Source organism: Mesoplodon densirostris, chromosome 2, assembly GCF_025265405.1.
Source record: "Mesoplodon densirostris isolate mMesDen1 chromosome 2, mMesDen1 primary haplotype, whole genome shotgun sequence".
NCBI classification, from domain to species: domain Eukaryota; kingdom Metazoa; phylum Chordata; class Mammalia; order Artiodactyla; family Ziphiidae; genus Mesoplodon; species Mesoplodon densirostris.
Window position 1 is genome coordinate 57,905,414 of NC_082662.1, and position 26,876 is coordinate 57,932,289.

The 26,876-nt window shown below is 42.3% G+C and overlaps 2 protein-coding genes across 3 annotated transcripts in view; both read left to right on the top strand.

Annotated features, from left to right (window-relative positions):
* DNAJC6 (DnaJ heat shock protein family (Hsp40) member C6) overlaps positions 1-2,369 on the top strand; it is a 94,505-nt gene extending 92,136 nt beyond the window's left edge. Inside the window, exons 18-19 of the mRNA XM_060084356.1 lie at positions 552-728; positions 2,247-2,369. Coding sequence (XP_059940339.1) covers positions 552-728; positions 2,247-2,348 — 279 coding nt within the window. The 3' untranslated portion in view covers positions 2,349-2,369. The remainder of the gene's footprint in view (positions 1-551; positions 729-2,246) is intronic.
* An 11,359-nt stretch (positions 2,370-13,728) lies between these two features.
* LEPROT (leptin receptor overlapping transcript) lies at positions 13,729-26,033 on the top strand. 2 transcript variants are annotated; one of them, XM_060089920.1, is made up of 4 exons: positions 13,729-13,830; positions 16,899-16,974; positions 18,026-18,212; positions 21,770-26,033. In XM_060089920.1, exons 1-4 carry the CDS (start codon positions 13,815-13,817, stop codon positions 21,884-21,886), a joined length of 396 nt encoding a protein of 131 aa, XP_059945903.1. In that variant the 5' UTR covers positions 13,729-13,814; the 3' UTR covers positions 21,887-26,033. The 2 variants fall into 2 exon arrangements, with proteins under 2 accessions (XP_059945903.1, XP_059945902.1); XM_060089919.1 differs by having other exon boundaries at positions 13,800-13,920.
* The last annotated feature ends 843 nt before the right edge of the window (positions 26,034-26,876 follow it).

Below are 26,876 nucleotides of genomic sequence, written 5' to 3' on the forward strand. Positions count from 1 at the left end.
CCAGGCATACTATTTGATTTCTCAGTTACAGTGATATGTAAAAAACACTACCTTTCCTCACACAGATCTGCCTAGTGATGGGGAAAGACAAACACATGATTACAATAAAGTGTCACACATATTATGATAGAAGCATGTTTAAAAGTTAGCCCAGAGAAATTTGTTCTTTTTTCCAAGGGATTTTTTTTTTAGTGTCTCTGTGTCACTATACTAGATGGAGCAGATAGCAGGGACCCAGACAGACATGGCGTGTGCACTCATGGAGTTTATACTTTAGGTGTGAGTAATTAACTCGGGGGGTGCAGAGAAGAAGGAAAGTATTCAAACTCTCAGAGGCAGGGCAGTATGAAATTCCTGAGCGGGCTCTTGAAGGATGATGAAGAGTTAACCAGAAAGACGAGGTCGGGGGTGGAGGAAGAAAAGCGGGTAGAGGGAAGGTTGGAGTATGCAGGTACTCAACGTTGCTGGAGCAGGAGGGGTTTCCAGAGTCACAGTGGAGACCCTCTGGACTCGAAAGCATTTGGATCTCTTAATTGCCCCTGTGTTTACAGATTCTGGAATGGATTGAAGGCAAAGAGAGAAATATCAGAGCACTTCTGTCCACGATGCATACCATGCTGTGGGCTGGGGAGACTAAGTGGAAACCAGTTGGCATGGCAGACCTGGTCACACCAGAGCAGGTGAAGAAGGTGTACAGGAAGGCTGTGCTGGTGGTGCATCCAGATAAAGTGAGTACAACTTGCTCTCCCCCACAGCTTGTCTGGTCCTCCTGTCGTTAGTTCACAAGTATGCGTCAAAGCATCATACCTTCAACTTGTTGCTTAGAAAATTTATATAAAATAAACCCCATGGGCTCAAAAAAGGTATTTAAACAAATAGTTATGCTTTATGAAACAGAAGAAAAGGAATCAAATAATATATAACAAATAATGGAATGGGGGCTTTCCTTAGATGTAAGGTTCACCACTGACTAATTTTCAGGGAACAGATACAAACTGTGTCTTGACTTATGGGTGGGCTAAGAGCTGGACAGGAATATGTTCTCCTTTAGAGATACAGCAGGATATTTAGCCAGGATTATAAAGTGAAAAAGCTTTAGAACGTAGTTGGCAAACTTGGTGAGAATTAACGAAATATTCAAAATGGAACTAAACGCTTCACTATATTGATTATGCCAGTTTATGTTTTCATTGAAGTACATACACATATATGTGCTGCACACTGTCAGAAACTTCAACTACTGGATGGCACAGTTGAGATCACCATAATACACAGAAACCTCCCTGACAGAATTGGGTCCCTTGCTGTCTTATGGACTGACGATACCAGTCCTATGATGTGAGGCTGTGACTGAAGTCCTGCTTGGGAACACATACTTGAATTTGATGTATCTGATTTTCATCTCTCCACACTTTTTGTGACTAATCTGGTTAGTATTAAAGAAATAATGTGTTTCAGTGAATCAAAGAGAAAGGGAAACAGCCCAGAAAAATTCACAAACTGTATGCCTATGTTATGGGTCTCCAAGAACTTTTTTTAGAAATGGGAAAATGGAGACTTCCCTGGTGGCACAGTGGTAAAGAATCCACCTGCCAATGCAGGGGACACGGGTTCGATCCCTGGTCTGGGAAGATCCAACATGCCATGGAGCAGCTAGGCCCGTGAGCCACAACTACTGAAGCCCGTGCAACCAGAGCCCATGCTCCACAACCATAACAAGAGAAGCCACCACAATGAGAAGGCTGAGCACCGCAAGGAAGAGTAGCCCCCGTTCGCCGCAACTAGAGAAAGCCCGCGTGCAGCGACAAAGACCCAACGCAGCCATAAATAAATAAATAAATAAATAAATAAATAAATAAATAAATAAATAAATTTATTTTTTAAAAAAAGAAATGGGGAAATGGGATTTTCAAAATATAGCTAATCAATTGGAGATAGGCAATCATGAACCTTTGTCATTTGGTAGATAATTCTGGAAATGGAGACACATTTTGTGCTGCCCAGTAACTTCTCTATTACCTACTCAGTGACTGATCACTACTACCATATGTGAATCCCTAGAGGGAGGGCTTTCTGGGGAGGTCATAGTAATTAGGGGCATGTAGATGGGGCTGTAAAAAGAGAAATGACCTACCTAATAGAAAAACATTTCTTTAGAGCCCACATACTAGCAGTGAAAAATTTAATAGAAATAAAACTTCGGTCTGTGGTATCTAATGTGTGTTTTTGTTTTTGTTTTTCTGTAGGCTACTGGGCAACCTTATGAACAATATGCAAAGATGATTTTCATGGAGCTCAATGATGCCTGGTCTGAATTTGAAAATCAAGGCCAAAAGCCCTTGTATTAATTTATGAGCTTTTCCATCTCTGCTGCAGATCTGTGCTAATGCTTAATGTGTGTCACAGTTCTGAGGTTTTCACAGGTGAACCAAAAAACTCCAGCAATGTGTATCCAGTACTTAACTGTTACCTTACTCATAAATTAATTCCTCATTGATAAGGAATGTGGATGTTTGTTTTCTCAGATCCCCACCATAAAAGGTCCAAAGCAGGAGAGGAACTTTTAGTCAGATGAGCTTGCAGAGTTTTACAGCATTCCAGCCTGCCCTTTGGGGAGCCTACTCAGCGTTTTGTGGGGGAATGGAAAATAGAGGCCACCAAAGGCATAGCACCCATCTCAGTGTCTGAGGATAGGATGATGAGCAAAAGTTATAAGATTACATGGTGGACTTAAATGGTTTTCATATTTTCTTGGAAAGATATAATTTGAGCAATGGCTTTACCTAGACTCCAGGAACACAAGCACCAAGTATCTTTTTCAGTGGAAATTTACTATGGTCTCTAGCATAATACTGTATACTTCTTTTGGTCAAGAGGACTGACAGATGTAAAAGAACCTGAATTATGTGGGAAGTGATTATATTATAATCCAGTGATTACTACCAACGCTTCCTGGATAAGCCAAAATTTCATGAAAATGCTGGCTAAAGAAAAATAGGGACTCTGAGAGTGTAGAAATCTGTATTCCTGGTCAGAAAGTTGAGCTGCTACCTTCTTTTCCCTTTAGAAAACTGGATGCTTGAAGAAAAAGTCTTAATACCATAACAACAACCTGATTGGAAAGAAACTTCTAATTTTGCCATTAGGCTTAATGCTTTTCCTTTTGCTTAGCAGAGAAAATGCTCTTTGCTGGGAGCAGGTTGTGAAGCAGTTTGGTGCATTCACAGTCGATCAGGAAGGATGTGTAGTATGGACCCCCTTGTCCTCCGGGTTTGTGAGTAGCTGTGGGAAGAGAATAGACACAACACTAACCACTAGTAACCAGACAGGAGCAGTTGCAGAGAGAGAGCCAAGCTCCCTTCAGACTGAGTCTGACAGCTTGTCAGGACTGGCTTTTTGAGGAACCAGGTTCCTTTTCCCACCTGATGAAATTGGACCCCTTGGATTATTACAGTGGGGTTTATTGTTTGAAAAGTTGCTGGGGGTCCACAGGAACAACAGTCACACAGGGACATCTGTGAAAGTAAAGCAAGACTGAAACCTTTGCAGACTTCAGACTGGTTGGATTTCAGTTTAGTGTTTTGGCTGTTTCTCATTTTAAGGGGCAAGCAGTTGTTATTATCCTGTGACTTTAGTAGATCTCTTTGGGTGTGCACACACACAGTGTGCAGAGGATATATATGCAAAGCAGATGGCAAAAAAAGATCTCCATTCTAGTCTTAAAAGGTTCGTGCTCAGTATGGTAGAAAGCTTTCAAAACTTGTTTTTAAAAGACAATCATTTTTTTGTTTCTATTTTCATTTTCTTGTGGCAGACTGTACCAGAAAAGCAGCATGTCAAAAATACTTTATGTTCTATATACAACTCTCTCGTTCTTTCTCTTCTTTCTCCTTTCTTCCATCCTTCCTCCCTCCCTCCCTCCCTTCCTTCCTTTCTTTCTCTCTTCCTTTCCTTTCCTTTCTTTCTTTTTTTTGTTATAATGATTCATTATTTATTTTACCTTTTGCTGACAAGGTGAAACTCACATAAAATGTTCTCTTTTTAAATATACAGCTGTAAACTGTTCAAAGTAACCATAAAAAACTAGGTGTTATTTATTAACATATTATAAAATAATGTTTGATGCAGTATGTGCTTGTCTTATTTAAAACTGGAATGTGAGACATGTTGCTGTGACTCTTTTTTCTCATTCATATTTGTAGATATTGTGTGAACTACAGTATATAATGATAATAATTAAAAGGATATTATGTGAATGTCACATACATTTTGAAATGATAGAACTATATTAGCTTTGTATCATGTTTGGATAATTCATCAATGTTCACAGTTTAAAACATCATTAAACATTATGTAATTAGCAATGAGAAAAAAATCTTACCTAACTTAAATTTGGGATGTTCCCTATCTCTTTTCCGGATACATTATAATTCTGGACCCCTATTCATCTCAAAACTCTTAACATATGCAGACCAACAGGTTTTCTCATTCCTTTTAAATACCTGGTTGTGACAGAGCTCACTGTTGATCAGATTCACTGTTTCGTTCATATTTATTGTAATATATTTTTTGTTTTGTAAATATGTTACACCAACAAAATGTGATTGGTCTAAAATATTTGTAATGTATATTAAAAGGCTCAAAAATATTTGTAGAAATGTAAGTTATTTTTGCACTCATGGGAATATGATGACAAGCTTGAATTATACCTTCTGATTCACTTTTAAGAAAAGTTATGGAGAAAGAATATGAAAAGCATATAATACATTTGCACCAAAAGATGATCTGACAGGACTTCTCGGTTTATACTTTAACCGTTGCCACCCTTGCCCCCATACAAAGACACACTTTTGATCATGCTGCATGAATGCTATGTTTCAAAAAGAATCAGCATAGAAATCCTGGTGTTCTAGCTAGGATATTAATGCATTTGTGTGCTGAGGCAAAGGGATTGATCCTGGGAGTCTGAGACTTTGTCATAGAAAACAGATCGTCTAGGTGTTTAAGAAGAGAAGCAGCATGTTCATTTGGAAGCAGATGTTGCAAGTCAAAAGCATTTGAACTATCAGCGTTGTGTCTCTGTCTGGAAGAACGTTCAAGTTAGACCCTAATGATGCTGATGAAACACTTATTGTATAAGGAATAAACATGCAAGTTGAATTCCAGAACCAGCTATCGCAGCAACAGGACAGTTTCCCTGCTGGAAACACCTACTGGGGAATTTAGGTCAAGTAGACAGGTTTTGGTTGTTCTATACATAAACCATGGTGTTTCAGCATAATGGTACAGTGTTGGTTTGAGACCAAAAGGCTGGGTTTGAATCCTGGTTTTTCCACTTAAGGACTGTTATATTGGGCAAATTGCTTAAACTCGCTAAATCTTAATTTTATTGCTTGTAAAACAGGGACAATTCTAGCAACCCTGCAATGGAGGAATTAGGGATTGTGTATATAAACTGTCCCTAATCAAGTGGGTAGGTACTCACTAAGTAGTAGCTATTGTTATTGTTACCGATAGTCGATAAAACAAAGTATCACTGCAGGTCCGTACTGGGGCTGGAATTACACTGAAACCTCAGGTGGTAGGGAGTGGATAACATGCGTGGGAAAAGGCAACCAGAAGTAAAATGTGCCTTAGCCCTTTTTTCTATCTCCCTGGGCTGACAGAGATCTGTCTGCATAAAATGGCAGACTTACATTGTAGGTCCTGTAAAGGGAGTGGCTATGTGTAAAAAAGTGGTGGTTAAGATTGAGGAAGGAAAATTAACACTGACTGATTACAATAGTGCTGCATCGAACTTGCATTTAACTTAAGCACTGACTTGAGAGCCACCCCAGTGCAGATAGGATGCCACTGCCTCTATCTTGAATGCACTACCCTAGGTGCTGTTATATATATTCATTTTCTCATTTAATTTGCAAAAAGTTCTGAGAGGCATGTTTTGTAAATCCTAGCTCAGGAAATGGAAGCACAGAGAGGTTTACCCAGAGCTGAGGTTGAGGTTAGGTCTTTTCTGTAGGATAGGGAAAGATGATACTATATACGGTGAACTTTATTAATATTTGTGAATTCAACCAATATTTTGTGTATACTGTATGGGAAGATCAAACTAATAAATAAATTTGATTGCCCTGTTAAACATTAAGGGATGTTATTTCTAATTACTATGGCAGTTCCTGCCTTCTTAGTGCATAAGATCCACTATGGAGAACAGTTCAAGTGCTGACTGTCTGACTTCATATTTAAACTGTTTAGGGCTTGATCTCAACTAGTTACTATCTGAGCTTTAGTTTTCCCATCTGTAAAGTGGAGATAATAAAACCTAGTTCATAGTGTGAGAGAATTGAATGCAAGGAGAGAATATAAAGATTTATCCAAGAAGTCCTGTGTAGTCCTGGACAGTGTGACAGAGGACACGGATATACTTCTAAGTAACACAACTGATGGCAAGTTGGGGATAGGGTTCAGCTTCTAAAGTCTTACTTTCTGGGGTTTTTTTTGTGTGTGTATGTGAAAGTTGTTTCCTTTATTTTGTTTATTTTTTGAATTTTATTTATTTTTATACAGCAGGTTCTTTTTAGTTTTCTGTTTTATACATATTAATGTATATATATATCAATCCCAGTCTCCCAATTCTTCCCACCCCCCCACCCTGCTTTCCCCCTTTGTGTCCATACATTTGTTCTCTGTATCTGTGTCTCTTATTTCTGCCTTGAAAACCAGTTCATATGTACCATTTTTCTAGATTCCACATATATGTGTTAATATACGATATTTGTTTTCCTGTTTCTGACTTCACTCTGTATGACAGTCTCTAGGTCCATCCATTTCTCTACAAGTGACTCAATTTCGTTCCCTTTTATAGCTAAGTAATATTCCATTGTATATATGTGCCACATCTTTATCCATCCATCTGTCGATGGGCATTTAGGTTGCTTCCATGACCTGGCTATTGTAAATAGTGCCGTAATGAACACTGGGGTGCATGTGTCTTTTTGAATTATGTTTTTCTCAGGGTATTTGTCCAGTAGTGGGATTGCTGGGTCATATGGTAATTCTATTTTTAGTTTTTTAAGGTACCTCCATACTGTTCTCCATAGTGGCTGTATCAATTTACATTCCCACCAACAGTGCAAGAGGGTTCCCTTTTCTCCGCACCTTCTCCAGCATTGGTTGTTTGTAAATTTTCTGATGATGGCCATTCTGAGCAGTGTGAGGTGATACCTCATTGTAGTTTTGATTTTCATTTCTCTAATAATTAGTGATGTTGAGCAGCTTTTCATGTGCTTCTTCACCATCTGTATGTCTTCTTTGGAGAAATGTCTATTTAGGTCTGCCCATTTTTGGATTGGGTTGTTTGTTTTTTTAATATTGAGCTGCATGAGCTATTTATATATTTTGCAGATTAATCCTTTGTCCGTTGATTCATTTGCAAATATTTTCTCCCATTCTGAGGGTTGTCTTCTCATCGTGTTTATAGTTTCCTTTGCTGTGCAAAAGCTTTTAAGTTTCATTAGGTCCCATCTGCTTTATTTATGTTTTTATTTCCATTACTCTAGGAGGTGGGTCAAAAAAGATCTTGCTGTGATTATGTCAAAGAGTGTTCTTCCTATGTTTTCCTCTAAGAGTTTTATAGTGTCCGGTCTTACATTTAGGTCTTTAATCCATTTTGATTTTATTTTTGTGTATGGTGTTAGGGAGCGTTCTAATTTCATTCTTTTACATGTAGCTGTCCAGTTTTCCCAGCACCGCTTATTGAAGAGACTGTCTTTTCTCCATTGTATATCCTTGCCTCCTTTGTCACAGATTAGTTGACCATATGTGTGTGGGTTTATGTCTGGGCTCTCTGTCCTGTTCCATTGATCTGTATTTCTGTTTTTGTGCCAGTACCGTATTGTCTTGATTACTGTAGCTTTGTAGTATAGTCTAAGGTCAGGGAGCCTGATTCCCCCAGCTCCGTTTTTTTCCCTCAAGATTGCTTTGGCTATTCAGCATCTTTTGTGTCTCCATACAGATTTTAAGATTTTTTGTTCTAGTTCTGTAAAAAATGCCATTGGTAATTTGATAGGGATTGCATTGAATCTGTAGATTGCTTTGGGTAGTTTAGTCATTTTCACAGTATTGATTCTTCCAATCCAAGAACACGGTATATCTTTCCATCTGTTTGTGTCATCTTTGATTTCTTTCATCAGTGTCTTATAGTTTGCTGAGTACAGGTCGTTTACCTCCTTAGGTAGGTTTATTCCTAGGTATTTTATTCTTTTTGTTGCAATGGTGAATGGGATTGTTTTCTTAATTTCTCTTGCTGATCTTTTGTTGTTAGTGTATAGGAATGCAAGAGATTTTGTATCCTGCACCTTTAGAAAATTCACTGATTAGCTCTAGTAGTTTTCTGGTGGCATCTTTAGGATTCTCTATGTATAGTATCATGTCATCTGCAAACAGTGAGAGTTTTACTCCTTATTTTCCAATTTGTATTCCTTTTATTTCTTTTTCTTCTCTGATTGCCATGGCTAGGACTTCCCAAACTATATTGAATAACAGTGGTGAGAACGGACATCCTTGTCTTGTTCCTGATCTTAGAGGAAATGCTTTCAGTTCTTCCCCATTGAGAATGATGTTTGCTGTGGATTTTTCATATGTGGCCTTTATTATGTTGAGGTAGGTTCCCTCTATGCCCTCATTCCAGAGAGTTTTTATCACAAATGGGTGTTGAATTTTGTCAAAACTTTGTCTGCATCAATTGAGATGATCATATGGTTTTTATTCTTCAATTTGTTACTGTGGTGTATCATGTTGGTTGATTTGCATATATTGAAGAATCCTTGCATCCCTGGGCTAAATCCCACTTGGTCATGGTGTATGATCCTTTTTTTATTCTTTTTTTTTGGCAGTACGCAGGCCTCTCAGTGTTGTGGCCTCTCCCACTGCAGAACATGGGCTCTGGACACGCAGGCTCAGTGGCCATGGTTCACGGGCCTAGCCACTCCGCGGCATGTGGGATCTTCCCGGACTGGGTCACGAACCCGTGTCCCCTGCATTGGCAGGCAGATTCTTAACCACTGCACCACCAAGGAAGCCCTCCCTTGTTGCTTTTAATAATTTTTCTTTGTCTTTAATTTTTGCCAGTTTGATTACTATGTGTCTCGGAGTGTTTCTCCTTGGATTTATCCTGCCTGGCACTGTCTGTGCTTCCTGGAATTGGGTGGCTATTTCCTTTCCCATGTTAGGGAAGTTTTTGACTATAATCTTTTCAAATATTTTCTTGGGTCCTTTTTCTCTCTCTTCTCCTTTTGGGACCCCTATAATGTGAATGTCGGTGCATTTAATATTGTCCCAGAGGTCTCTTAGGCTATCTTCATTTCTTTATTCTGTTCTGCAGCAGTGATTTCCACCATTCTGTCTTCCAGGTCACTTATCCATTCTTCTGCCTCAGTTATTCTGCTATTGATTCCTTCTAGTGTATTTTTCATTTCAGTTATTGTATTGTTCATCTCTGTTTGTTCTTTAATTCTTCTAGGTGTTTGTTCTTTAATTATTCTAGGTCGTTGTTAAACATTTCTTGCATCTTCTCAATCTTTGCCTCCATTCTTTTTCCCACGTCCTGGATCATCTTCACTATCGTTATTCTGAATTCTTTTTTCTGGAATGTTGCCTAACTTCACTTCATTTAGTTGTTTTTCCGGGGTTTTATCTTGTTCCTTCATCTGGTACATAGTCCTCTGCCTTTTCATTTTGTCTGTCTTTCTGTGAATGTGGTTTTGGTTCCATAGGCTGCAGGATTGTAGTTGTTGCTGCTGCTATCTGCCCTCTGAGGCTATCTAAGAGGCTACTGCAAGCTTCCTGATGGGAAGGACTGGTGGTGGGTAGAGCTGGGTGTTGGTCTGGTAGGCAGAGCTCAGTAAAACTTTAATCAGCTTATCTGCTGATGGGTGGGGCTGAGTTCTCTCCCTTTTGTTTGGCTTGAGGCAAACCAGCACTGGAGACTACGGCTCTTTGATGGGGTTTTTGGCGGACTCCGGGAGGGCTCAACCAAGGAGTATGTCCCAGAACTTCTGCTGCCAGTATCTTTGTCCCCGCAGTGAGCCCACAGCAGCGCCCCACCTCTGCAGGAGACCCTCCAACACTAGCAGATGGGTCTGGTTCAGTCTCCTGTGGGATCACTGCTCCTTCCCTGAGTCCTGATGCGCACACTACTTTGTGTGTGCCCTCCAGGAGTGGAGTCTCTTTTTCTCTCAGTTCTGTCGAAGTCCTGCAATCAAATCCCACTGGCCTTCAAAGTCTGATTCTCTTGGAATTCCTCCTCCCGTTGCCAGACCCCCAGGTTAAGAAGCCTGACGTGGGACTCAGAACCTTCACTCCAGTGGGTGGACTTCTGTGGTATAATTGTTCTCCAGTTTGTGGGTCACCCACCCAGCGGTTATGGGACTTGATTTTATTGTGATTGTGCCCCTCCCTCCTACCATCTCATTGTGGCTTCTCTTTGTCTTTGGATGTGGGGTATCTTTTTTGGTGAGTTCCAGTGTCTTCCTGTCAATAACTGTTCAGCAGTTAGTTGTGATTCTGGTGCTCTCGCAAGAGGGAGGGAGCGTACATCCTTCTACTCCCCCATCTTGAACCAATTCCTCTCAATAAAGGCCCCTCTTGGGCTTCCCTGGTGGTGCAGTGGTTGAGAGTCCGCCTGCCGATGCAGTGGACAAGGGTTCGTGCCCCGGTCCGGGAAGATCCCACATGCCACGGAGCGTCTGGGCCCGTGAGCCATGGCCGCTGGGCCTGCGCGTCCGGAGCCTGTGCTCCGCAATGGGAGAGGCCACAACAGTGAGAGGCCCACGTACAGCAAAAACAAACAAACAAACAAACAAAATAAAAATAAAAAAAATAAAGCCCCCTCTTTTATTGTCGAGGAAACATAGAATGCGTAAGTAGAAGAACAGTTTTTCAGTGAACACTTGGCAAGAGGAAAGCAGGTTTTCTCAGGATGGTTAAAGCCTCTGGCAAGATGGCTTTCTCTTTTAAGTGCTTTGTAAACTGGAAGGGACATCTGGTATGGGCAGAAAAGTTGTTGGAGACAATGTCTCTGCATTTTTCTGATTCCAGACATTACCCTGGGACAAACTCCTTACCTTTTTGCTTCTCACTATCTTCAGGTTTCTTACTGCTAAGCCCAAGGCAGTACTCAAACCAAGCTGTGCCTCTGAAGTAATGTCACTTTTCTCCAAAATCATTTCCCTTCCATGGGACTGACCTCAGGCTGACATGGAAGGCTTTGGCAAACCCTTACATATGGTAACCTAGACACCTGCTGGGTGATTGGGAATGGAAGGGGAAATGGGAGATTTGACCCCATGGAAAATCATCAATTAAGGAGAGTCTTCCTCATGAGTGCAGTTTTGCAGTTCAGTACAGGAGCAAAAACCCAGGCTTCCAGGGTTTGGGTGGTAGGCACTTTCCCCTGAGTGCTTTAACTCAACATAGGGAAAGGGAAGTTCTCAATGACCCTGAATAGATTGCAGGCTACAAAGTAAAGAATGCAGTGTAATTCTGGATCTGCAAGCTCTGCAGTGAGCCAGGGATTAGCACCACAGTTTTGTTTGTTTGTTTTCTGGTATAGTCATTTAATGGAATGTTACACAGCACTTAAAATGAATTAACTAGAGTTTTCTGTATGACTATCAATATATCTCAAAAACAGTGTTGAGGGAAAAAACAAATTATAGAAGCATGTGTGATGCCATCTATACAAAATGTAATAATGTGCAAGACAATTTTTTATACATTTATATTATAAAAGAAGTACGTATGGGAATTATAAATAAATTAAGAATAGTTACCTCTTTAGAGGATAGGAGTGGAATAGAATTGACAGGATGACAGGAGTCTTCAACTATATATGTAATATTGTATTTCTAAGTCTTGGTGGTATATACATGGGTGTGTGACAGTTTTTTTTTAATTTTTAAAATTGAAGTATAATTGATTTACAATATTGTATTAATTTCAGGTGTACAACATAGTAATGATCACCATCAGTCTAGCTACCATCTGTCACTATACAAAGTACAGTGTGATTGATTATATTACCTATGCTGTATACTACATTCCCATGACAACTTATTTTCTAACTGGAAATTTGTACCTCTTAATCCCCTTCACCTGTTTTCCCCACTTCACACGCCCCTCTCCTCTGGCAACCCTCAGAGCAACACAGTTTTTAATAAGTGTACTTTCCATCTATGAGGAGAAATGGGAGGAGCTAGAAAAATAAACTCACAAGTAATTAAACGTTGTGTTGAGACAATAATATGCTCAGTGTACAGTTTTGAAAAAGGGAAGGGAACCGAGCAGGGATCCTGAAAGGCGGTGGTGGTGAGAATTTGTACTTATACAGTCAGGGGAACCTGGATTCCCACGAACCCCTTTATCTTTCAGTCCTGCTGAAAATTAAGAAAAAGCAATAGAAGAGGAGCAGCACCATAAGGTGGAGGGCTTCGCAGCTAGAATAAGAGATAAGTGGCCCATAATCCAACTTTCTCCAAAGAGCTGTGTGAAGCAGGGAAGTCCTATCTCTTCTGATCCTCTTTCCGTAAATGTAAAATGAAGCGCTTGGACCAGATGGTATTTAACGTCTCTTGCAGATTGTATCCACCAAGAGAACTCTCCGCTCCTGTGAGAAAAGTACGAAATGGCCCTGTGAAGTCTAAATTGGCCTTGGTTACCTACGGACCTTGAGGCCCCAAGGATAAAAATAATAGCTATTTATTTAAAGGTTCATGAAAGCCTCAGACTCAGAACAGCTTATTGGTTTTTGTCTCTATAGATAAACCAGGGTGTAACGAAGAAAACGCTAGTGCTCGAAAAGTGCTCAAGTTGGTATTAAGCAAGGGAAGGCCAGACAAACAACAGGATCTTTGGGGCCTCTTCTCTGCTGTCCCCATCCCTACCTCGGCCATAGCCACAGCTACGTAAACGCAGACAGGCACACAAACGCACACTAGGGTTCGAGAATGTAATGCCAGAGTAAGAGGGTATTCCTTCCTCCTCTACCGACTGTAATTTTCCGAGTCCCCTCTCCATCTTCTCCACCCTCACGCAGAGATTCCTTCCGCGCCGTGCTGGACGCGTCCCGAGTGGGCTGTGGGGGAGCGTCTAGCGGTTCGGCGGAGCCAGGGAAGGAAGAGAGGAGCGTGGGGCCAGTTCTGGGATTATGCAGATGCTTAGGACCTAGCAGGAGAGAGAGTGGAGCAAAGTCGCAGCTACGGAGAGAGAGCGGGTTTGCGTGGCAAGCCTATCAGCGTGATCGGGGTAGGGGCGGGGTTCTGCGGGGCGGGGTGAGTTCTGAGTGGCGGGGGCGGGCTCGGACCGGCAGGGGCGGGGCTCTGGGTGGCTGGGCAGGGGGGAGAATGGGACGGGCAGGGGTGGGGCTCTGTGTGGCGGGGGCGGGGACAGGCAGGGGCGGGGCTCTGAGTGACTGGGCCGGGGGGTGGGAGGCGGAGATCGGGACCCTCAGCAGCGAGGCTCTGAGTGGCTGGGCCTGGGGCACCGTCGATCAAGACCGGCAGGGGCGGGTTCTGAGTGGCGGGGGTGGAGACCAGCAGGGGCGGGGCTCTGAGTGGCTGAGCCTTGGGGACGATCTGTCGGAACCGGCAGGGGCGGGGTTCTGAGTGGCGGGGACGGGGGAGATCTGGCTCGGCAGGGGCGGAGCTCTGCGTGGCGGGGCGGGCTCGGCACCCTGGGTACGGCCATGGACCGGTCCTGGGCGGGGGCAGGGGCCGTGGCAAGAAGCCGGAAGCAGCCGCGGCCCCAGCTTGGGAGACATGGCGGGCGTTAAAGGTACAACCGAGGTCCCCGGCTCGCTGGTCCTGCCGTGGGATCGCCGCCTTGGCTCCGGGATGAGCCTGGAGCTGCGCCTTCAGCGCGTGGGTGGGGAACGGCCTCCCCCAGACCTGCCACCCTTCCCTCCTTTCCCGGTGGGAAGCAGCTCGCCTGCTCCCGTCGCCCCTTGGGGTACGGGTGGAGACGTGTTTTGGGGAACCTCAACCCTTTTTCTCCAAGGATACTGGCCTTCACGCTTTCGCCCGGAGTGTCCGGGTCGCTGCAGGCGGAGCCCTCGCCGGGAGCAGTCCCTTCCTGGGAGACCCCGGCTAGCCCCGGGGGGCATCACCTCCCCGGTTCCTTCCCAGTTCCTGGGAGCGTCCCCCCACCCCCTCCTCTGCCGAGTTTTAAACTGGGCTTTCACTTCCTGACGTGTCTACCCTAATGCCTCTCCTCCCTTTTCCTGCCGCTTCGCTGAGTTTCCCGTTTCTTCCAGAGGAGCCATTGTCTCGGCACTGGGGCACTTAAATCTGTTGTTCCCGATGATTTTTCCAACTAGGCAGAGTTGGCTGCAGGCGGGTGTCAGCGGAAAGCGCCCCGAAATGCTGTGTTTGTCTTAATTGTGGAGAGTAGATTAGGTGGAATTTTATCGCTGCTTTCATCAGCGTTTATTCATTTATGGGCAGACAAGAAGGTAGTGTTTGTGCAGGACTTTTTAAAAAATTCAAGTGTAGTTGATTTACAATATCGTGTTAGTTTCAGGTCTGCAGCACAGATATATATATATATATATATATATATATATATATATATATATATATGTATATTTTATATTCTTCGGATTCTCTTCCCTTATAGGTTATTACAAAATATTAAATATAGTTCCCTGTGCTATACAGTAGGTCTTTGTGCAGTACGTGTTTTTGAATGGGGCAGTTGATTTAAAAAGGGGTACCAAGAACACCAGTTCCCTCATCTATTTGCCTTCAGAGGAATGGGGAATGGCAGTTGTAGGAGAGGCTATTGGAAGGCTTCCTGTTGGTTTGGTAGGAAACCCTTAGATTTCTAATCTTTTGAATAGAGTAGCATAACTCTTTCCACGTGGGAATTCCTATCCTTGATATTTGTACCCAAAGATCTTCCCTCTCCAGTTAATCAACATGTGCTGTAAACATGCGTATGGGTGTCTTTGTACACATGTGTGTTCACTATGAAATTTAGCTGAGTGTGAAACTGTTAGTAGCAGACACATTTTAAAATGATTTCTGGCTGACTTTTATATTCGGCATTAATTTAGTAAACATGATTTACTTGGACAGTGTCCATTGTGAAATATATCCATTTGAAGCCAATGCAGAAAGCAGATGACAAGTATCAGCACTACACTGTGTTTAGTCATGCCCGGAAACTATCACATAATAATGTTTATGTGTGAATGTGTTAGAAATTGTGATACAGTAACAAGGAAGATAGGGTATGAAATGGAAAAGGACTAAGGAAAGGACGCTTTTTGCAGATTATTCAACTTTTAAAGAGGGACTACTGTATGCCTGAGGCTTGGAATAAAAAGATAAATGAGAAGTTATTGTTGTTTGACAGAGCTGGAAATAATTGTTACTGTTTAAATGTCTAAGGTGTGCTCAGATACAATGGGAGCACAAAGATGGCATTGTAGGTTGAATGTGTCCCCCAAATAAATATGTTCAAGTTCTAAGTCCCCAGTATCTATGAATTTGTCCTTATTTGGAAATAGGGTCTTTGCAGATGTAATCAAGTTAGGATGATACTGGATTAGTTGGACTCTAACCCAAGGACTAGTGTCCTTATAAGAAAAGGGAAATTTGGACATGGAGACATGTAGGAAGAATACCATGTGAAGACAGAGGCAGAAATTGGAACGATGCAACTGCAAGCCAGGGAGGACCAAAGATTGCAGGCAAATACCTGGAGTTAGGAAGAGGCAAGGAAGGAGTCTTCCTTTAGAGCCTTCAGAGGGAGCAGGTGTCAAGCCCCTAGAACTGTGAGAGAATAAATTTCTGTTCTTCTAAGCCAGCCAGTTTGTGGTACATTATTAATAGCAGTCCTAGGAAATTAATACAGTTGGGATTATTGAACCCTGCTCCAGGGAGGAAGGGGACCACTTTCGCAAAAGAGGCAATTCTTTTTTTTTTTTTTTGCGGTACGCGGGCCTCTCACTGCTGTGGCCTCTCCCGTTGCTGAGCACAGGCTCCGGACGCGCAGGCTCAGCGGCCATTGCTCACGGGCCCAGCCGCTCCGCGGCATGTGAGATCTCCCCGGATCGGGGCACGAACCCGTGTGCCCTGCATTGGCAGGCAGACTCTCTACCACTGCACCACCAGGGTAGCCTGCTCAAGATTTTTTAACAACTCACATTCCATGTCCCACTCAGCAGTGGACAAAACAAGCATGTTTCTGCCTCCTCAAAGATTAGTGTAACAGGCAGGGAATAAATATTCAGGGGACACTAATTGGAAGCACCAATCTTCAAATACTTGAAGCACTGTGGTTTGGAGGGCACAATGATCAAAGGGTATATATTGCTAGGAGGCAGTTTGGGGTTCAATTTAAGGAAAAAGGGTTTTCAGCATTTAAAGACTATCAGAATGAAATGACCTGCCTCAGTGGTAGTGAGTTTCCCTTCAGTGGAGTTGTGTGACTGGCTGGCTGGCTCTTGGGACAAATATAGAGGGAATTCATACATTAGATAGGAGTTGAGTACTGGAAAGTCTTGAGCTCTTTCGCCACCTGATGATTTAAAAGTGATGCACATAGGTGGTCATTTGCTAGTCAAATGTAACATTAACCAATGAAATAAGTAAATCACTGCATTCTTTTTTTATTAAAACATTTAAAATCGAGATATAATTCACGTGTCATAAAATTAACCTTTTTAAAGTGTAAAATTCTGTGGGTTTTATTATATTCACAAGGGTGTGCAACCATTACTACTTTCTAATTCCAGGACATTTCCTCAACCCCCAAAGAGTGCATCCCCATTCCCCTCCCCCCGCCCCCAGTCCCTGACAACCACTGGGACCTATAACTCTTGGTTTTATTTTTCACAGCTCTTGTGGCATTATCCTTCAGTGGGGCTATTGGGCTGACTTTTCTTATGCTGGGATGTGCCTTAGAGGATTATGGGTAAGTTATCATTTCCAAAAGAACTATTTTTTGTGTGTCTTTGTCACTGTTAGTATGGGCATTAGGGAGTTTGGTCAGTTTAGCACCAAGCTCTAACGGATGAGTTAATGAAGTCCAAATTATGAACCCAGTCCCTTCCTGGGTCAGTTGTATTTGTGCAGACAAAAGCTCTGTTTAAAATTGATGTATTCATTTAATGAGCATTTATTGAACACCTCCTCTGGACCAGCTGGTGACACAAGAATGAAGAGACACAGTCCTGTCCTCAAGGAGTTTACAGTTCTAGTTATGAGTGAGAGACAGGTAAACAGTCCAGTCAGTAAGCTGACAGCTCTAGTAGAGAGTGTACAAAGTACAGTGAGAGCTTTGAGAAAGTAAATCTGAGTTTCCCAGGGAGAGTCAGGGAGGGCCTCATAGAAGAGGTTGTCTTTAAGCTGAGACTTGGTGGATAAATAAGCTTATCAGGCTTGATGAGTCAGGGGAGGGCATTCAGGCAGAGGGAGTGTTTAAGGAACAGAAAGGCTGGTGTGACTACAGATTGAGCAAATGAAGGGAAGATGGCACAGAATGAATGGAAGAAATTGGCCAAATCATGTGAGGCTTTGTAGGCCAGGGCAAGGAATCTGGGTTTTATTCCAAGCAAGTGAAAATTTCCACCTGTGTGCATTCAAAAGCTCTCTATTGAATGAGCATGTGCAAGGCACTGTGCTATGTTCTATAGGGAAAGCAAAGATGACTAAGTTAAGATTCTGTCCCTAAAGAAATTACAGCTCAATAATACAGAAAACAATAAAGATTCTAGATTTTACATTATGTAGTTGTTTCTTAGCACAATATAAGTTATCTACAGATTAATGGACTAGTAATTTTTAATGATCGCTACTTCTTAGCTGTTCCTGGTAGAAATCATCTCATGTATTAATAGTGACAAATGAAAATAATTGTTGACCTAGACATTTAAAGCAATATTAACTTTGAAACAGTAATATATCTTTAATTATGATGTAACTGTAACTTTTCCTTTTGGGTTTCTTCTGGTTGCAACCAACAGTGTTTACTGGCCCTTGTTTGTCCTGATATTCCATGCCATCTCTCCCATCCCCTATTTCATTGCCAAACGAGCAACATATGACTCCGATGCAACAAGTAGTGCCTGTCGGGAACTGGCTTATTTTTTCACTACCGGAATTGTTGTTTCTGCCTTTGGATTTCCTGTTATTCTTGCTCGTGTGGCCGTGGTAAGTTTTGTTGTCTATTGTTTTGCCCAGTTATTGCTGAGTTTACTCCACAGCCCTGCGTCTGGAACCACAAATTTCATTTCCCCTGCTTTGACTTAATCCTCAAGGCCAGGCATATTTTTAGTTTCTCTATTCCCCCAATTTAGAGCTACCTGTCAGTATCTTGCCCATGTCTGCAGAATGGTTTCTTTGTTTCTCTTACAACTTTTAGCCAGACCACGTGATTTCTTGCTTTTCCTACTGTAAGCTATTTTCTAGAATTGCTCTGAAATCCTTACCTTTTATTGTAGGACCATCCAGAGACTACTATAGCAATACTCTTCTAGTTCCAAAGTCAACATCAAAAGGGGTCCTGATCACCTAATTCCAATGTGTGTGTGTGTGGGGGGGTGGTTTGGGGGGGTTGTTCCCCACACAACTGAGGAGCAATTCTTCCACACCAGCTGGGTGTCCTACAGTTGTGCTCAATTCTGACTCTGTCTACCTGGAGATAGCAGCAGATTCCACTGGTTCAGGGCTCAGTCCCGCAAGACTGCCTCCCTCTTCAGATGCCAGTCACAGGTCCAGCTTGTTACCTGTGCTTCTGACTGACTGGCTATAAATCAGGGGTTTCCATGGACCCCTCCTTGGGTTCGATTAATTTGTTAGAACTCAGGGAACCCATTTACTCACTGGATTCCCAGTTTGTTGTAAAAGGATATAACTGAGAAGCAGCCAGATGGTAGAGATGCATAAGGCAAGGTGTGGGGAAGGACCATGGAGCTCCCATGACCTTTCTGAGGGTACCACTTTCCCCAAAGCAGCAAATCATCAACCTGGAAGTTCTCCGAATCCTATCCTTTTGAGTTTTTATGAAGGCTTCATTACACAGGCATGATGGATCAAACCATTGGCCATTGGAGATCGAGTCAACCTCCAGCCCCCTAGCCCCCTCTCCCTGGAGGTTGGGGGGTGGGACTGAAAGTTCTAACTGTCTAGTCACATGGTTGTCTCCGCCTGCAACTGGCTTCCATCCTTAGGTGCTTTCCAAAGTTACCTCATTCACATAAAAAAAGTCACCTTTACCACTCTCATCACTTAGGAAATTCCAAGGGTTTTGGAAGCTCTGTGCAAGAAATGGGGACAAAGGCCAAATTCTTATTATAAATCACAACATATCAAATTCTTCTCCTGCAAATAGGATCATAGACACAATCCTCAACACAATAGGCATATATTGAGGGACAACTGTACAGCTACTAGAAGATACAGTGAATAAGATGACATCTTCATATTGTTGAAGAAAAAAAATTAATCAATCATCGACCTAAAAAAGAAATGGAGAGCTTCCCTGGTGGCGCAGTGGTTGAGAGTCCGCCTGCCGATGCAGGGGACACGGGTTTGTGCCCTGGTCTGGGAAGATTGCACATGCCGTGGAGCGGCTGGGCCCGTGAGCCATGGCCACTGAGCCTGCGCGTCCGGAGCCTGTGCTCCACAACGGGAGAGGCCACAACAGTGAGAGGCCTGCGTACCGCAAAAAAAAAAAAAAGAAACTGAAAATTTTATTTGAGCCGACCTGAGGATCATAACCCGGGAGACGACTGTTCCACATGTTAGAGATCAAACCACAGTTACATAAGTTTTAGAGACAAATGGTTATATGTCAAATGACATACTATTGACAGTTTACGCAATCCAGATTGGCATGTTTAAAGTAAGTAGTGGGTCATGGGTAATCGTGGCCCCTTACCGGATTGAGAAGGAAGGTTATCTCCTAAGTAGTTGTGACCCTTTATGAGATTAAAAAGGAAAGTTATCTCCGAAGGAAGTCTGGTTAATGCAGATGCACAGTACACACTGAAGGGGAGGGAGGAGGCCCAAACAGGCAGAGAAAAATTTTATGCTTAATTTTTTCTTGTCTTGACGTAAAATATGTACTTTATTTCATCGATATCCAATATAAAATTTTTCTTTTTGTCTCTGAAATACTCATTATGGGTATAATTTATTCAGTTCTTTGACATTCGCTGTCTTTCATACTATTTGCTTTTATTTCCCCCAATTACATACTGTTTCAACTTCATGAAACTCTTACTTGGGGCATTGAATATCAGATCTGCACAAGTGTTATTTATTCATGCAGTAAACATCTTTGGAGCATATGCTATTTGTAGGACACTAGGAATAAGAACCAGATACTGTCTCTGTCCTCAAAGAGCACAGAAACTAACCTGATGGGCAAATGTACTATAAATATACCAAGCGTGGTCATGAAAACATGATCAGAATGCCATAGGAGCACCGAGAAGAGAGAAATTACAACTGGCATTTGATGTGGCCTCTAAGGATAAATAATGTTTTGAGTAAAGTAGGGAAGGCTATTGTATGGAATGGCACCCAAGTGCAAAAATGCAGTATGTGGAATAAAGGGCAGTCCAATATGATGGAGCAAAAAGGGAGTGGTTGAGATTAAGGATAGAAAGGCTGGGGAAGCCTGACTGGGAAGGGTCTAGAATGCTAGGCCAGTTTGAACTCTGTCTAGATAACAGAAGTGTGGAAGTTTTTTGGTTTTTGGTTTTTTTTAATTTATTTTTGGCTGTGTTGGGTCTTTGCTGCACGTGGGCTTTTCTCTAGTTGCGGCGAGTGGGAGCCACTCTTCATTGCAGTGCGTGGGCTTCTCATTGCAGTGGCTTCTCTTGTTGCGGAGCACGGGCTCTAGGAGCGTGGGCTTCAGTAGTTGCAGCACGCGGGTTCAGTAGTTGCAGCGCATGGGCTTCAGTAGTTGTGGTGCGCAGGCTCAGTTGCTCCGTGGCATGTGGTATCTTCCTGGACCAGGGATCGAACCCGTCCCTGCGTTGGCAGGCAGATTCTTAATCACTGCGCCATCAGGGAAGTCCGCATGGAAGGTTTTAGATGCCATATTTTCATGATCTTATTCTTCTTGTGCCTTAGACTAGTACTTCTTAAATTTTGCCCTAAAGATTTCTATTTTTACCTTTCAAATACTGCATCACGATTTATGAGGAAACTTTCACTGATGTTTTTTCTATTTGTTAAATTAAAACAAAAAATGCCCACTAGAGGGTACTCTCATCCCCAACTGTGCCTCTGGAAAACTATCTGCCCTGCTGGAAAGCTCTTTTTATTTGCATGTAGAGTATTATTTAAAAGCTTTTCTTACCTAGAAAAGAAACACATCAATCCGTAACTCTCCAATTCCTATTTTCATGAAAGAAGGCAATACATACAGAACTTTCAGTACCCAATATTGTAATTGGACCCTTTGTAATCTTGCTTCATGTATTTTACTTAAGGCAGTCATTGTCTACTGAAAACAAGTAGAGAACTATGTCTAATGGGGAAAACATTAAGGATGATACCAGACTTAATTAATAAGCATCACGAAGTAATTAGACTAATTACTGAACAGTTCACTCTCTCCTGTCTATTAGATTATTAAGCCTTTTAGCAGTTTTATGTCATATTTCATTGGATGTTTCTAAAGCAGTAAATAATAGATTTGCAAAGAGTACAGTATAAAGAAAGTAAAGATTTAATCCTCTTTTTTTGTGTTTCAGATCAAGTGGGGAGCCTGTGGCCTGGTGCTGGCAGGCAATGCAGTGATTTTCCTTACAATTCAAGGTTTTTTCCTTGTATTTGGAAGAGGAGATGATTTTAGCTGGGAGCAGTGGTAGCATGTGCTTTATTCTGATAAAATGCATTTAATTTCTTAGAATTCATACTGTATGTATATGTGTGCACATGTGGCCTTTTACTATGAACTTTAATATACTGTTTCTTTATACCGTTGTAATCATGTTCACTTTAAGGAGGACTACATGGGAAAAGGTTAGTTTTATTCCCAGCCAGTAAACCTCTCCATTTACTCAAGTTGAATTATGTTATTTGTTTAGCTTTTCACAGAGTCATGGTGCTCTCAGAAAATATGTTAACTCAGTCTTACAGACAGTTGCTCACTCAGTGTGCTGCATCTCCACCTTTGGCCTGGGGATGTGCTTGAGCGGGCACATAGCGCTGGGGCTGTCTCAGCTCTGCCCAGGACTTCCAAGATATACCCGTGGCCCAGAGAGACAGAGGCGGCTCCCTCTTAATGTTGCGGACTCTTGCTTCTCCAAGTGTGGTCCATAGACCAAGAGCAACAGCATCTCGAAGCGTGGTGCATAGGAGCTTATTACAAATGCAGCATCTGGGGCCCCATCCTCAACCTAATACATTTTGATGAGACCCCAAGTGAATCGCAGGCACATTAAAGTCTGAGAAGTGCTGTCATGAAGGAAGAAGCCTTGCCTTCCCCTTGGCTGAACCCCTTAGCCTCTCTGGGCATTAGCTGCTTGTAAAAACTGTTTCCCCTGCCCCTCGTGTTGAGGCCTACTTCAGACTGTCCTTGGAATTTGTGAAATGTCCAGACCTATACTTTATAGGCTGTTCCTCACATTTGTGAAGTGTTCTCAGTAGGGAACAGCTATGGCTTCACATTGTCTGAAAGGCAGTGGCTGCCTTCACAGTGCTGGGGGGACAGATCCCTCACTGGGAGGCAGGGGAGGGAGGCTGGGCTGGAACCGACCCCTGCTTTAGCAGGATGGGGAAGAATGGATAAGTAATGCCATTTAATTTCCCTTCATAATCTGACATTCCTCCCCAGTTCCTTCCCTGTGCTGCTGCCCACCCACCTTCACCAGCACCCCCAGACACACACACTCCCAGCAGTTCTGATTTGCCCCATCTTCTTCATGGCTCGGCTTCTCCTTTCTATAGAGACGTGGAGCCAAGTAAGCAAGCAGAGGGTGAGCTGCTTAATTTTATTTACATGTGATGTACTTGTCTTTCATGTCCTGTAGGACTTTTAAAATATATATGTATATAACACTTTATGCCACTTTTAAATGAATCATTGAGAATTCATGTCATGCTGGGTCCTGTAATCACAGGTTTTCTAGCTCAACTTTTTGTCCAAGGCCTATCGAGAAAGGGAAATATGGGAACTAGAACCACGTGATTAGAATATAAGCAATGATTTTAAAGCATTGTTAATGTGTGATAACAGACATACATTCAAAACACTGAAACCTTGAAGTTTGTAACCCCTTCATATTCTGGAATGATGCTGGGATCAGGAGAAGACAAGAGTGATACCTAGAAGGATAATATGCAAAGTGATATTTTAGCCTTATGCATGATTTTATGTTTTCAGTGTACTATGTACGTATAGAACTGTTAAAGTTGTTATTTCCAATATTTATATTAGAAAAATTATATAGACACTTTATAATTTTAACCAGCATTTTTAATAACACTTACACCTACTGCATTGTAATAAATTTTACTTTTAACAGAAAAGAAAAGCTTAATTTTAAAAGTTTTTATTCTGATGTCACCTTGCTTAAAAGGTAACAAAAATATGAAAATGTCTTTGTGTTCTGAAATGTGCAGTTGTGAGCAATAATCTGTCCTGCAGTAGAATAATAGCAGGAATTTGTAAGATACCATTTTGGATGTGTAGTTGGCTTGTAATAGCTTTTCTTTTCCTAAGATGGAGATACTGTTTAATTTATACTACCTTTTGCAAAAGTGCCCTTGTTGCTTATACACATTTTAAATAACCAAGGTAGCCTTAATGTGTAGCCCTAAAGCATTGCCTCTTGATTGTATTTCCAGAATGATATAAAGCACTTGCATATAGAATATTTGTAGTTATTCCCTACTAATGGAATGGTTTGTCGAAGTGATAGATTATTGGATTTGCTATATGTATGAAACAGAGACATTTATTCTGCAGCACCTAGTATAATTTAAGTAATAAATGTCAGTAGGGAGTATTGCTGTATATGAATGTACGGTACAAAAGTTTCATCTCGGTAACACAAATGTTGGGCTTTTTTTTTTTTTTTTTGCGGTACGCGGGCCTCTCACTGTTGTGGCCTCTCCCGTTGCGGAGCACAGGCTCCGGACGTGCAGCCCCAGCGGCCATGGCTCACGGGCCCAGCTGCTCTGCAGCATGTGGGATCTTCCCGGACCGGGGCATGAACCCGTGTCCACTGCATTGGCAGGCGGACTCTCAACCACTGTGCCACCAGGGAAGCCCAATGTTGGGCATTTTTAAATTCCTTATAAAAGGTTCATTTGTTTTCTATACACCATAGAATATATTTTGGAGATTCAAAGCACATTGATTACATTCTAAAACAGAATGCACATAAAGAATTGCCCAGAAGTTAGTAATCTTATGAAGAGATTCTCTATCATGTTCCAAACAACTGGCTTACACTTTGAAACACTTTTCCCACAGAAACAATATCATGCTATCATGGGTTATGAGGCCAAGCCTTCTGAGGAAGGCTAAACCCTAACATAGCTGACCTTTAATACTCAAGGTACCTGCCTGAGTTTTGGATCTTGGCAACAGGGTAGTGTAAACAGTTTGAAGGAAGGAAAGTGTAAATTTCCTAAGAACAAGGTCTTTCTTGCTTCAATTTTTGCAGCCCTCTCTATCCCCTAATGCCCTTGGGGTCCATTAAACCTGTGATGTTTGCTGGCCTCCTCTCCTGACTCGGAGGCTTCCTCTTAGTCTGCCCCACCTCCCGGGGTTCTTCATATTCCCAAATCACCCGCCTTCCTACTGCTACGAATCAGTTTTCTTAGTAGAGCTGATTATCTTGTGATGTTTAAAGAGAAAGCAGTCGGTTCATACTCTTTCCCAGAAAGAATGAATGACTGTAATCATCTTCCCCACATCTGGAACGCATCCATACCTGCCTCAGTGCAGTTACCACGCAGGGCTGCAGCTGCATTTTTTTTTTTTTTTTTTTTTTTGGTACGCGGGCCACTCACTGTTGTGGCCTCTCCCGTTGTGGAGCACAGGCTCTGGACGCGCAGGCTCAGCGGCCATGGCTCACGGGCCTAGCCGCTCTGCGGCATGTGGGATCTTTGCGGACTGGGGTACGAACCCGTGTCCCCTGCATCAGCAGGCGGACTCAACCACTGCGCCACCAGGGAAGCCCTGCAGCTGCATTTTTACAAGAGCATGCCTTGGAACCCATTTGCAGAAATGGCAATGTTCCACAGTAAAGTGAAAAAAGCATTCCAGCAGTTTATAGAAGGATAGTAATATTTTCGGCCAGGAGCAAGCCTATCACACTTCATCCCTTCCTCACGGTGAGTTCTCAGCTGGTCCTACATTTCATAGTTGTTTCTTTTCCTCCACTTATGAACCCAGAGATTTTTCTTACAGTCCTCAGGAAGTCTTTACCTCTGAGGTATCTTCTTGATGAAGGCTCTTCTAGAGAGTGAAATGTTTCATGAAGTTAATAGCATTCCTTAGGCTCTCAGAGAAATGCTTAGGAGATGTCACAAAAATGTGCCTTTTTGAAGTTTGCAAAATTCAGGTTTTGCACCATAATTTGACCAAAGTATTTATGAGGATGCTAGCATTTTCCAAGCATAGTAATTAGTTCACAACTGGGAAATATTATTCCTGTAGATGAATATAAGTTCTGCATTTAAATGTCCTTTTTGCCATTCTGCCTCATGAAATACCTTATTTGCAAAAATCTCAGTGTATAATAACTCATGAGTTACAATCTGCTTTCATGTGGCCATGTTCCTGGAGTAGAGCAGTGACATGTGACCCCAAACACAGTGTGCAGGGTCCCCAAGATTGCTTTAGAATGCAATTACGTACATATGATGGGGATGATTTTCTTTCTTTTTTTTTCTTCCTCCAGCTGGGCCACCAGAGGGTGATTTCCTTTAAAATCAAGCTTGTCACTTATACTTGAACAAAGACTTTTATGTACATTATTAAACTAAAACTTTTATATTTTACTTTGGGATGCATTATATTTGGAAAGGAGACCAGCAGATTTCTTTCCCCAGTGTTTTTGTTTGGATAATCTTAATTAAACTTGGAGAATTTGTCTAGTTTTGGGCCCCTATTGATTGTGGTTGATAGAAGTAGTCCAAGAATGTGTGTAACTGGGAGGAATCGAGTCCCTAGTTACAGCTTTGCTAACATCCCAGGGTTGAAGGTGGTTGTGTGGGACATGGTTAATCAAGAATTTGGTTTTGGGGGGGCCTCCCTGGTGGCGCAAGTGGTTAAGAGTCCGCCTGCCGATGCAGGGGATACGGGTTCGTGCCCCGGTCTGGGAGGATCCCATATGCCGCGGAGCGGCTGGGCCCGTGAGCCATGGCCGCTGGGCCTGCGCATCCGGAGCCTGTGCTCCGCAACGGGAGAGGCCACAACAGTGAGAGGCCCACATACTGCAAAAAGAAAAAAAAAAAAAAAAGAATTTGGTTTTGGAAAAGAGAGAAAAAGTCAACACTTTTAAAAAGTGCTGTACATATTCTGAAGAGTCATTTTGTGCACTACAGTGAAGAATGCACACATGTAAAGTACTGCTTAAGGAGTAACGTGTCCCCCTTATACACAGAGCATTTGGGGAAGATCTGATGTTTCACAGGTGGATTGAGGCAGTTAGTTAGATTATAAAGAAACTGAGCTAGATGTTTCCTTGTATTGCCCAACGAAGTGTAAAGTTAAATTCTTAGTAGAAATTTGGTTATACCAACATCACTGTAAAATGCCCATAAGAAAAAATAGTCCCCAAGGAAGCTTCTCTGGTCCAAGGGCTTGTATATAAGAAGTTTCATTTAGAAAAAGCACGCTGG

Bases quoted from the DNA above. Each gene is read 5' to 3' on its own strand.
- LEPROT (XM_060089919.1), top strand. From the start codon at position 13,815: ATGGCGGGCGTTAAAGGTACAACCGAGGTCCCCGGCTCGCTGGTCCTG. The intron at 13,921-16,898 runs GTGGGGAACGGC...TATTTTTCACAG, and splicing joins GCTGCGCCTTCAGCGCGTGG to CTCTTGTGGCATTATCCTTC. The intron at 18,213-21,769 runs GTAAGTTTTGTT...TTTGTGTTTCAG, and splicing joins TTCTTGCTCGTGTGGCCGTG to ATCAAGTGGGGAGCCTGTGG.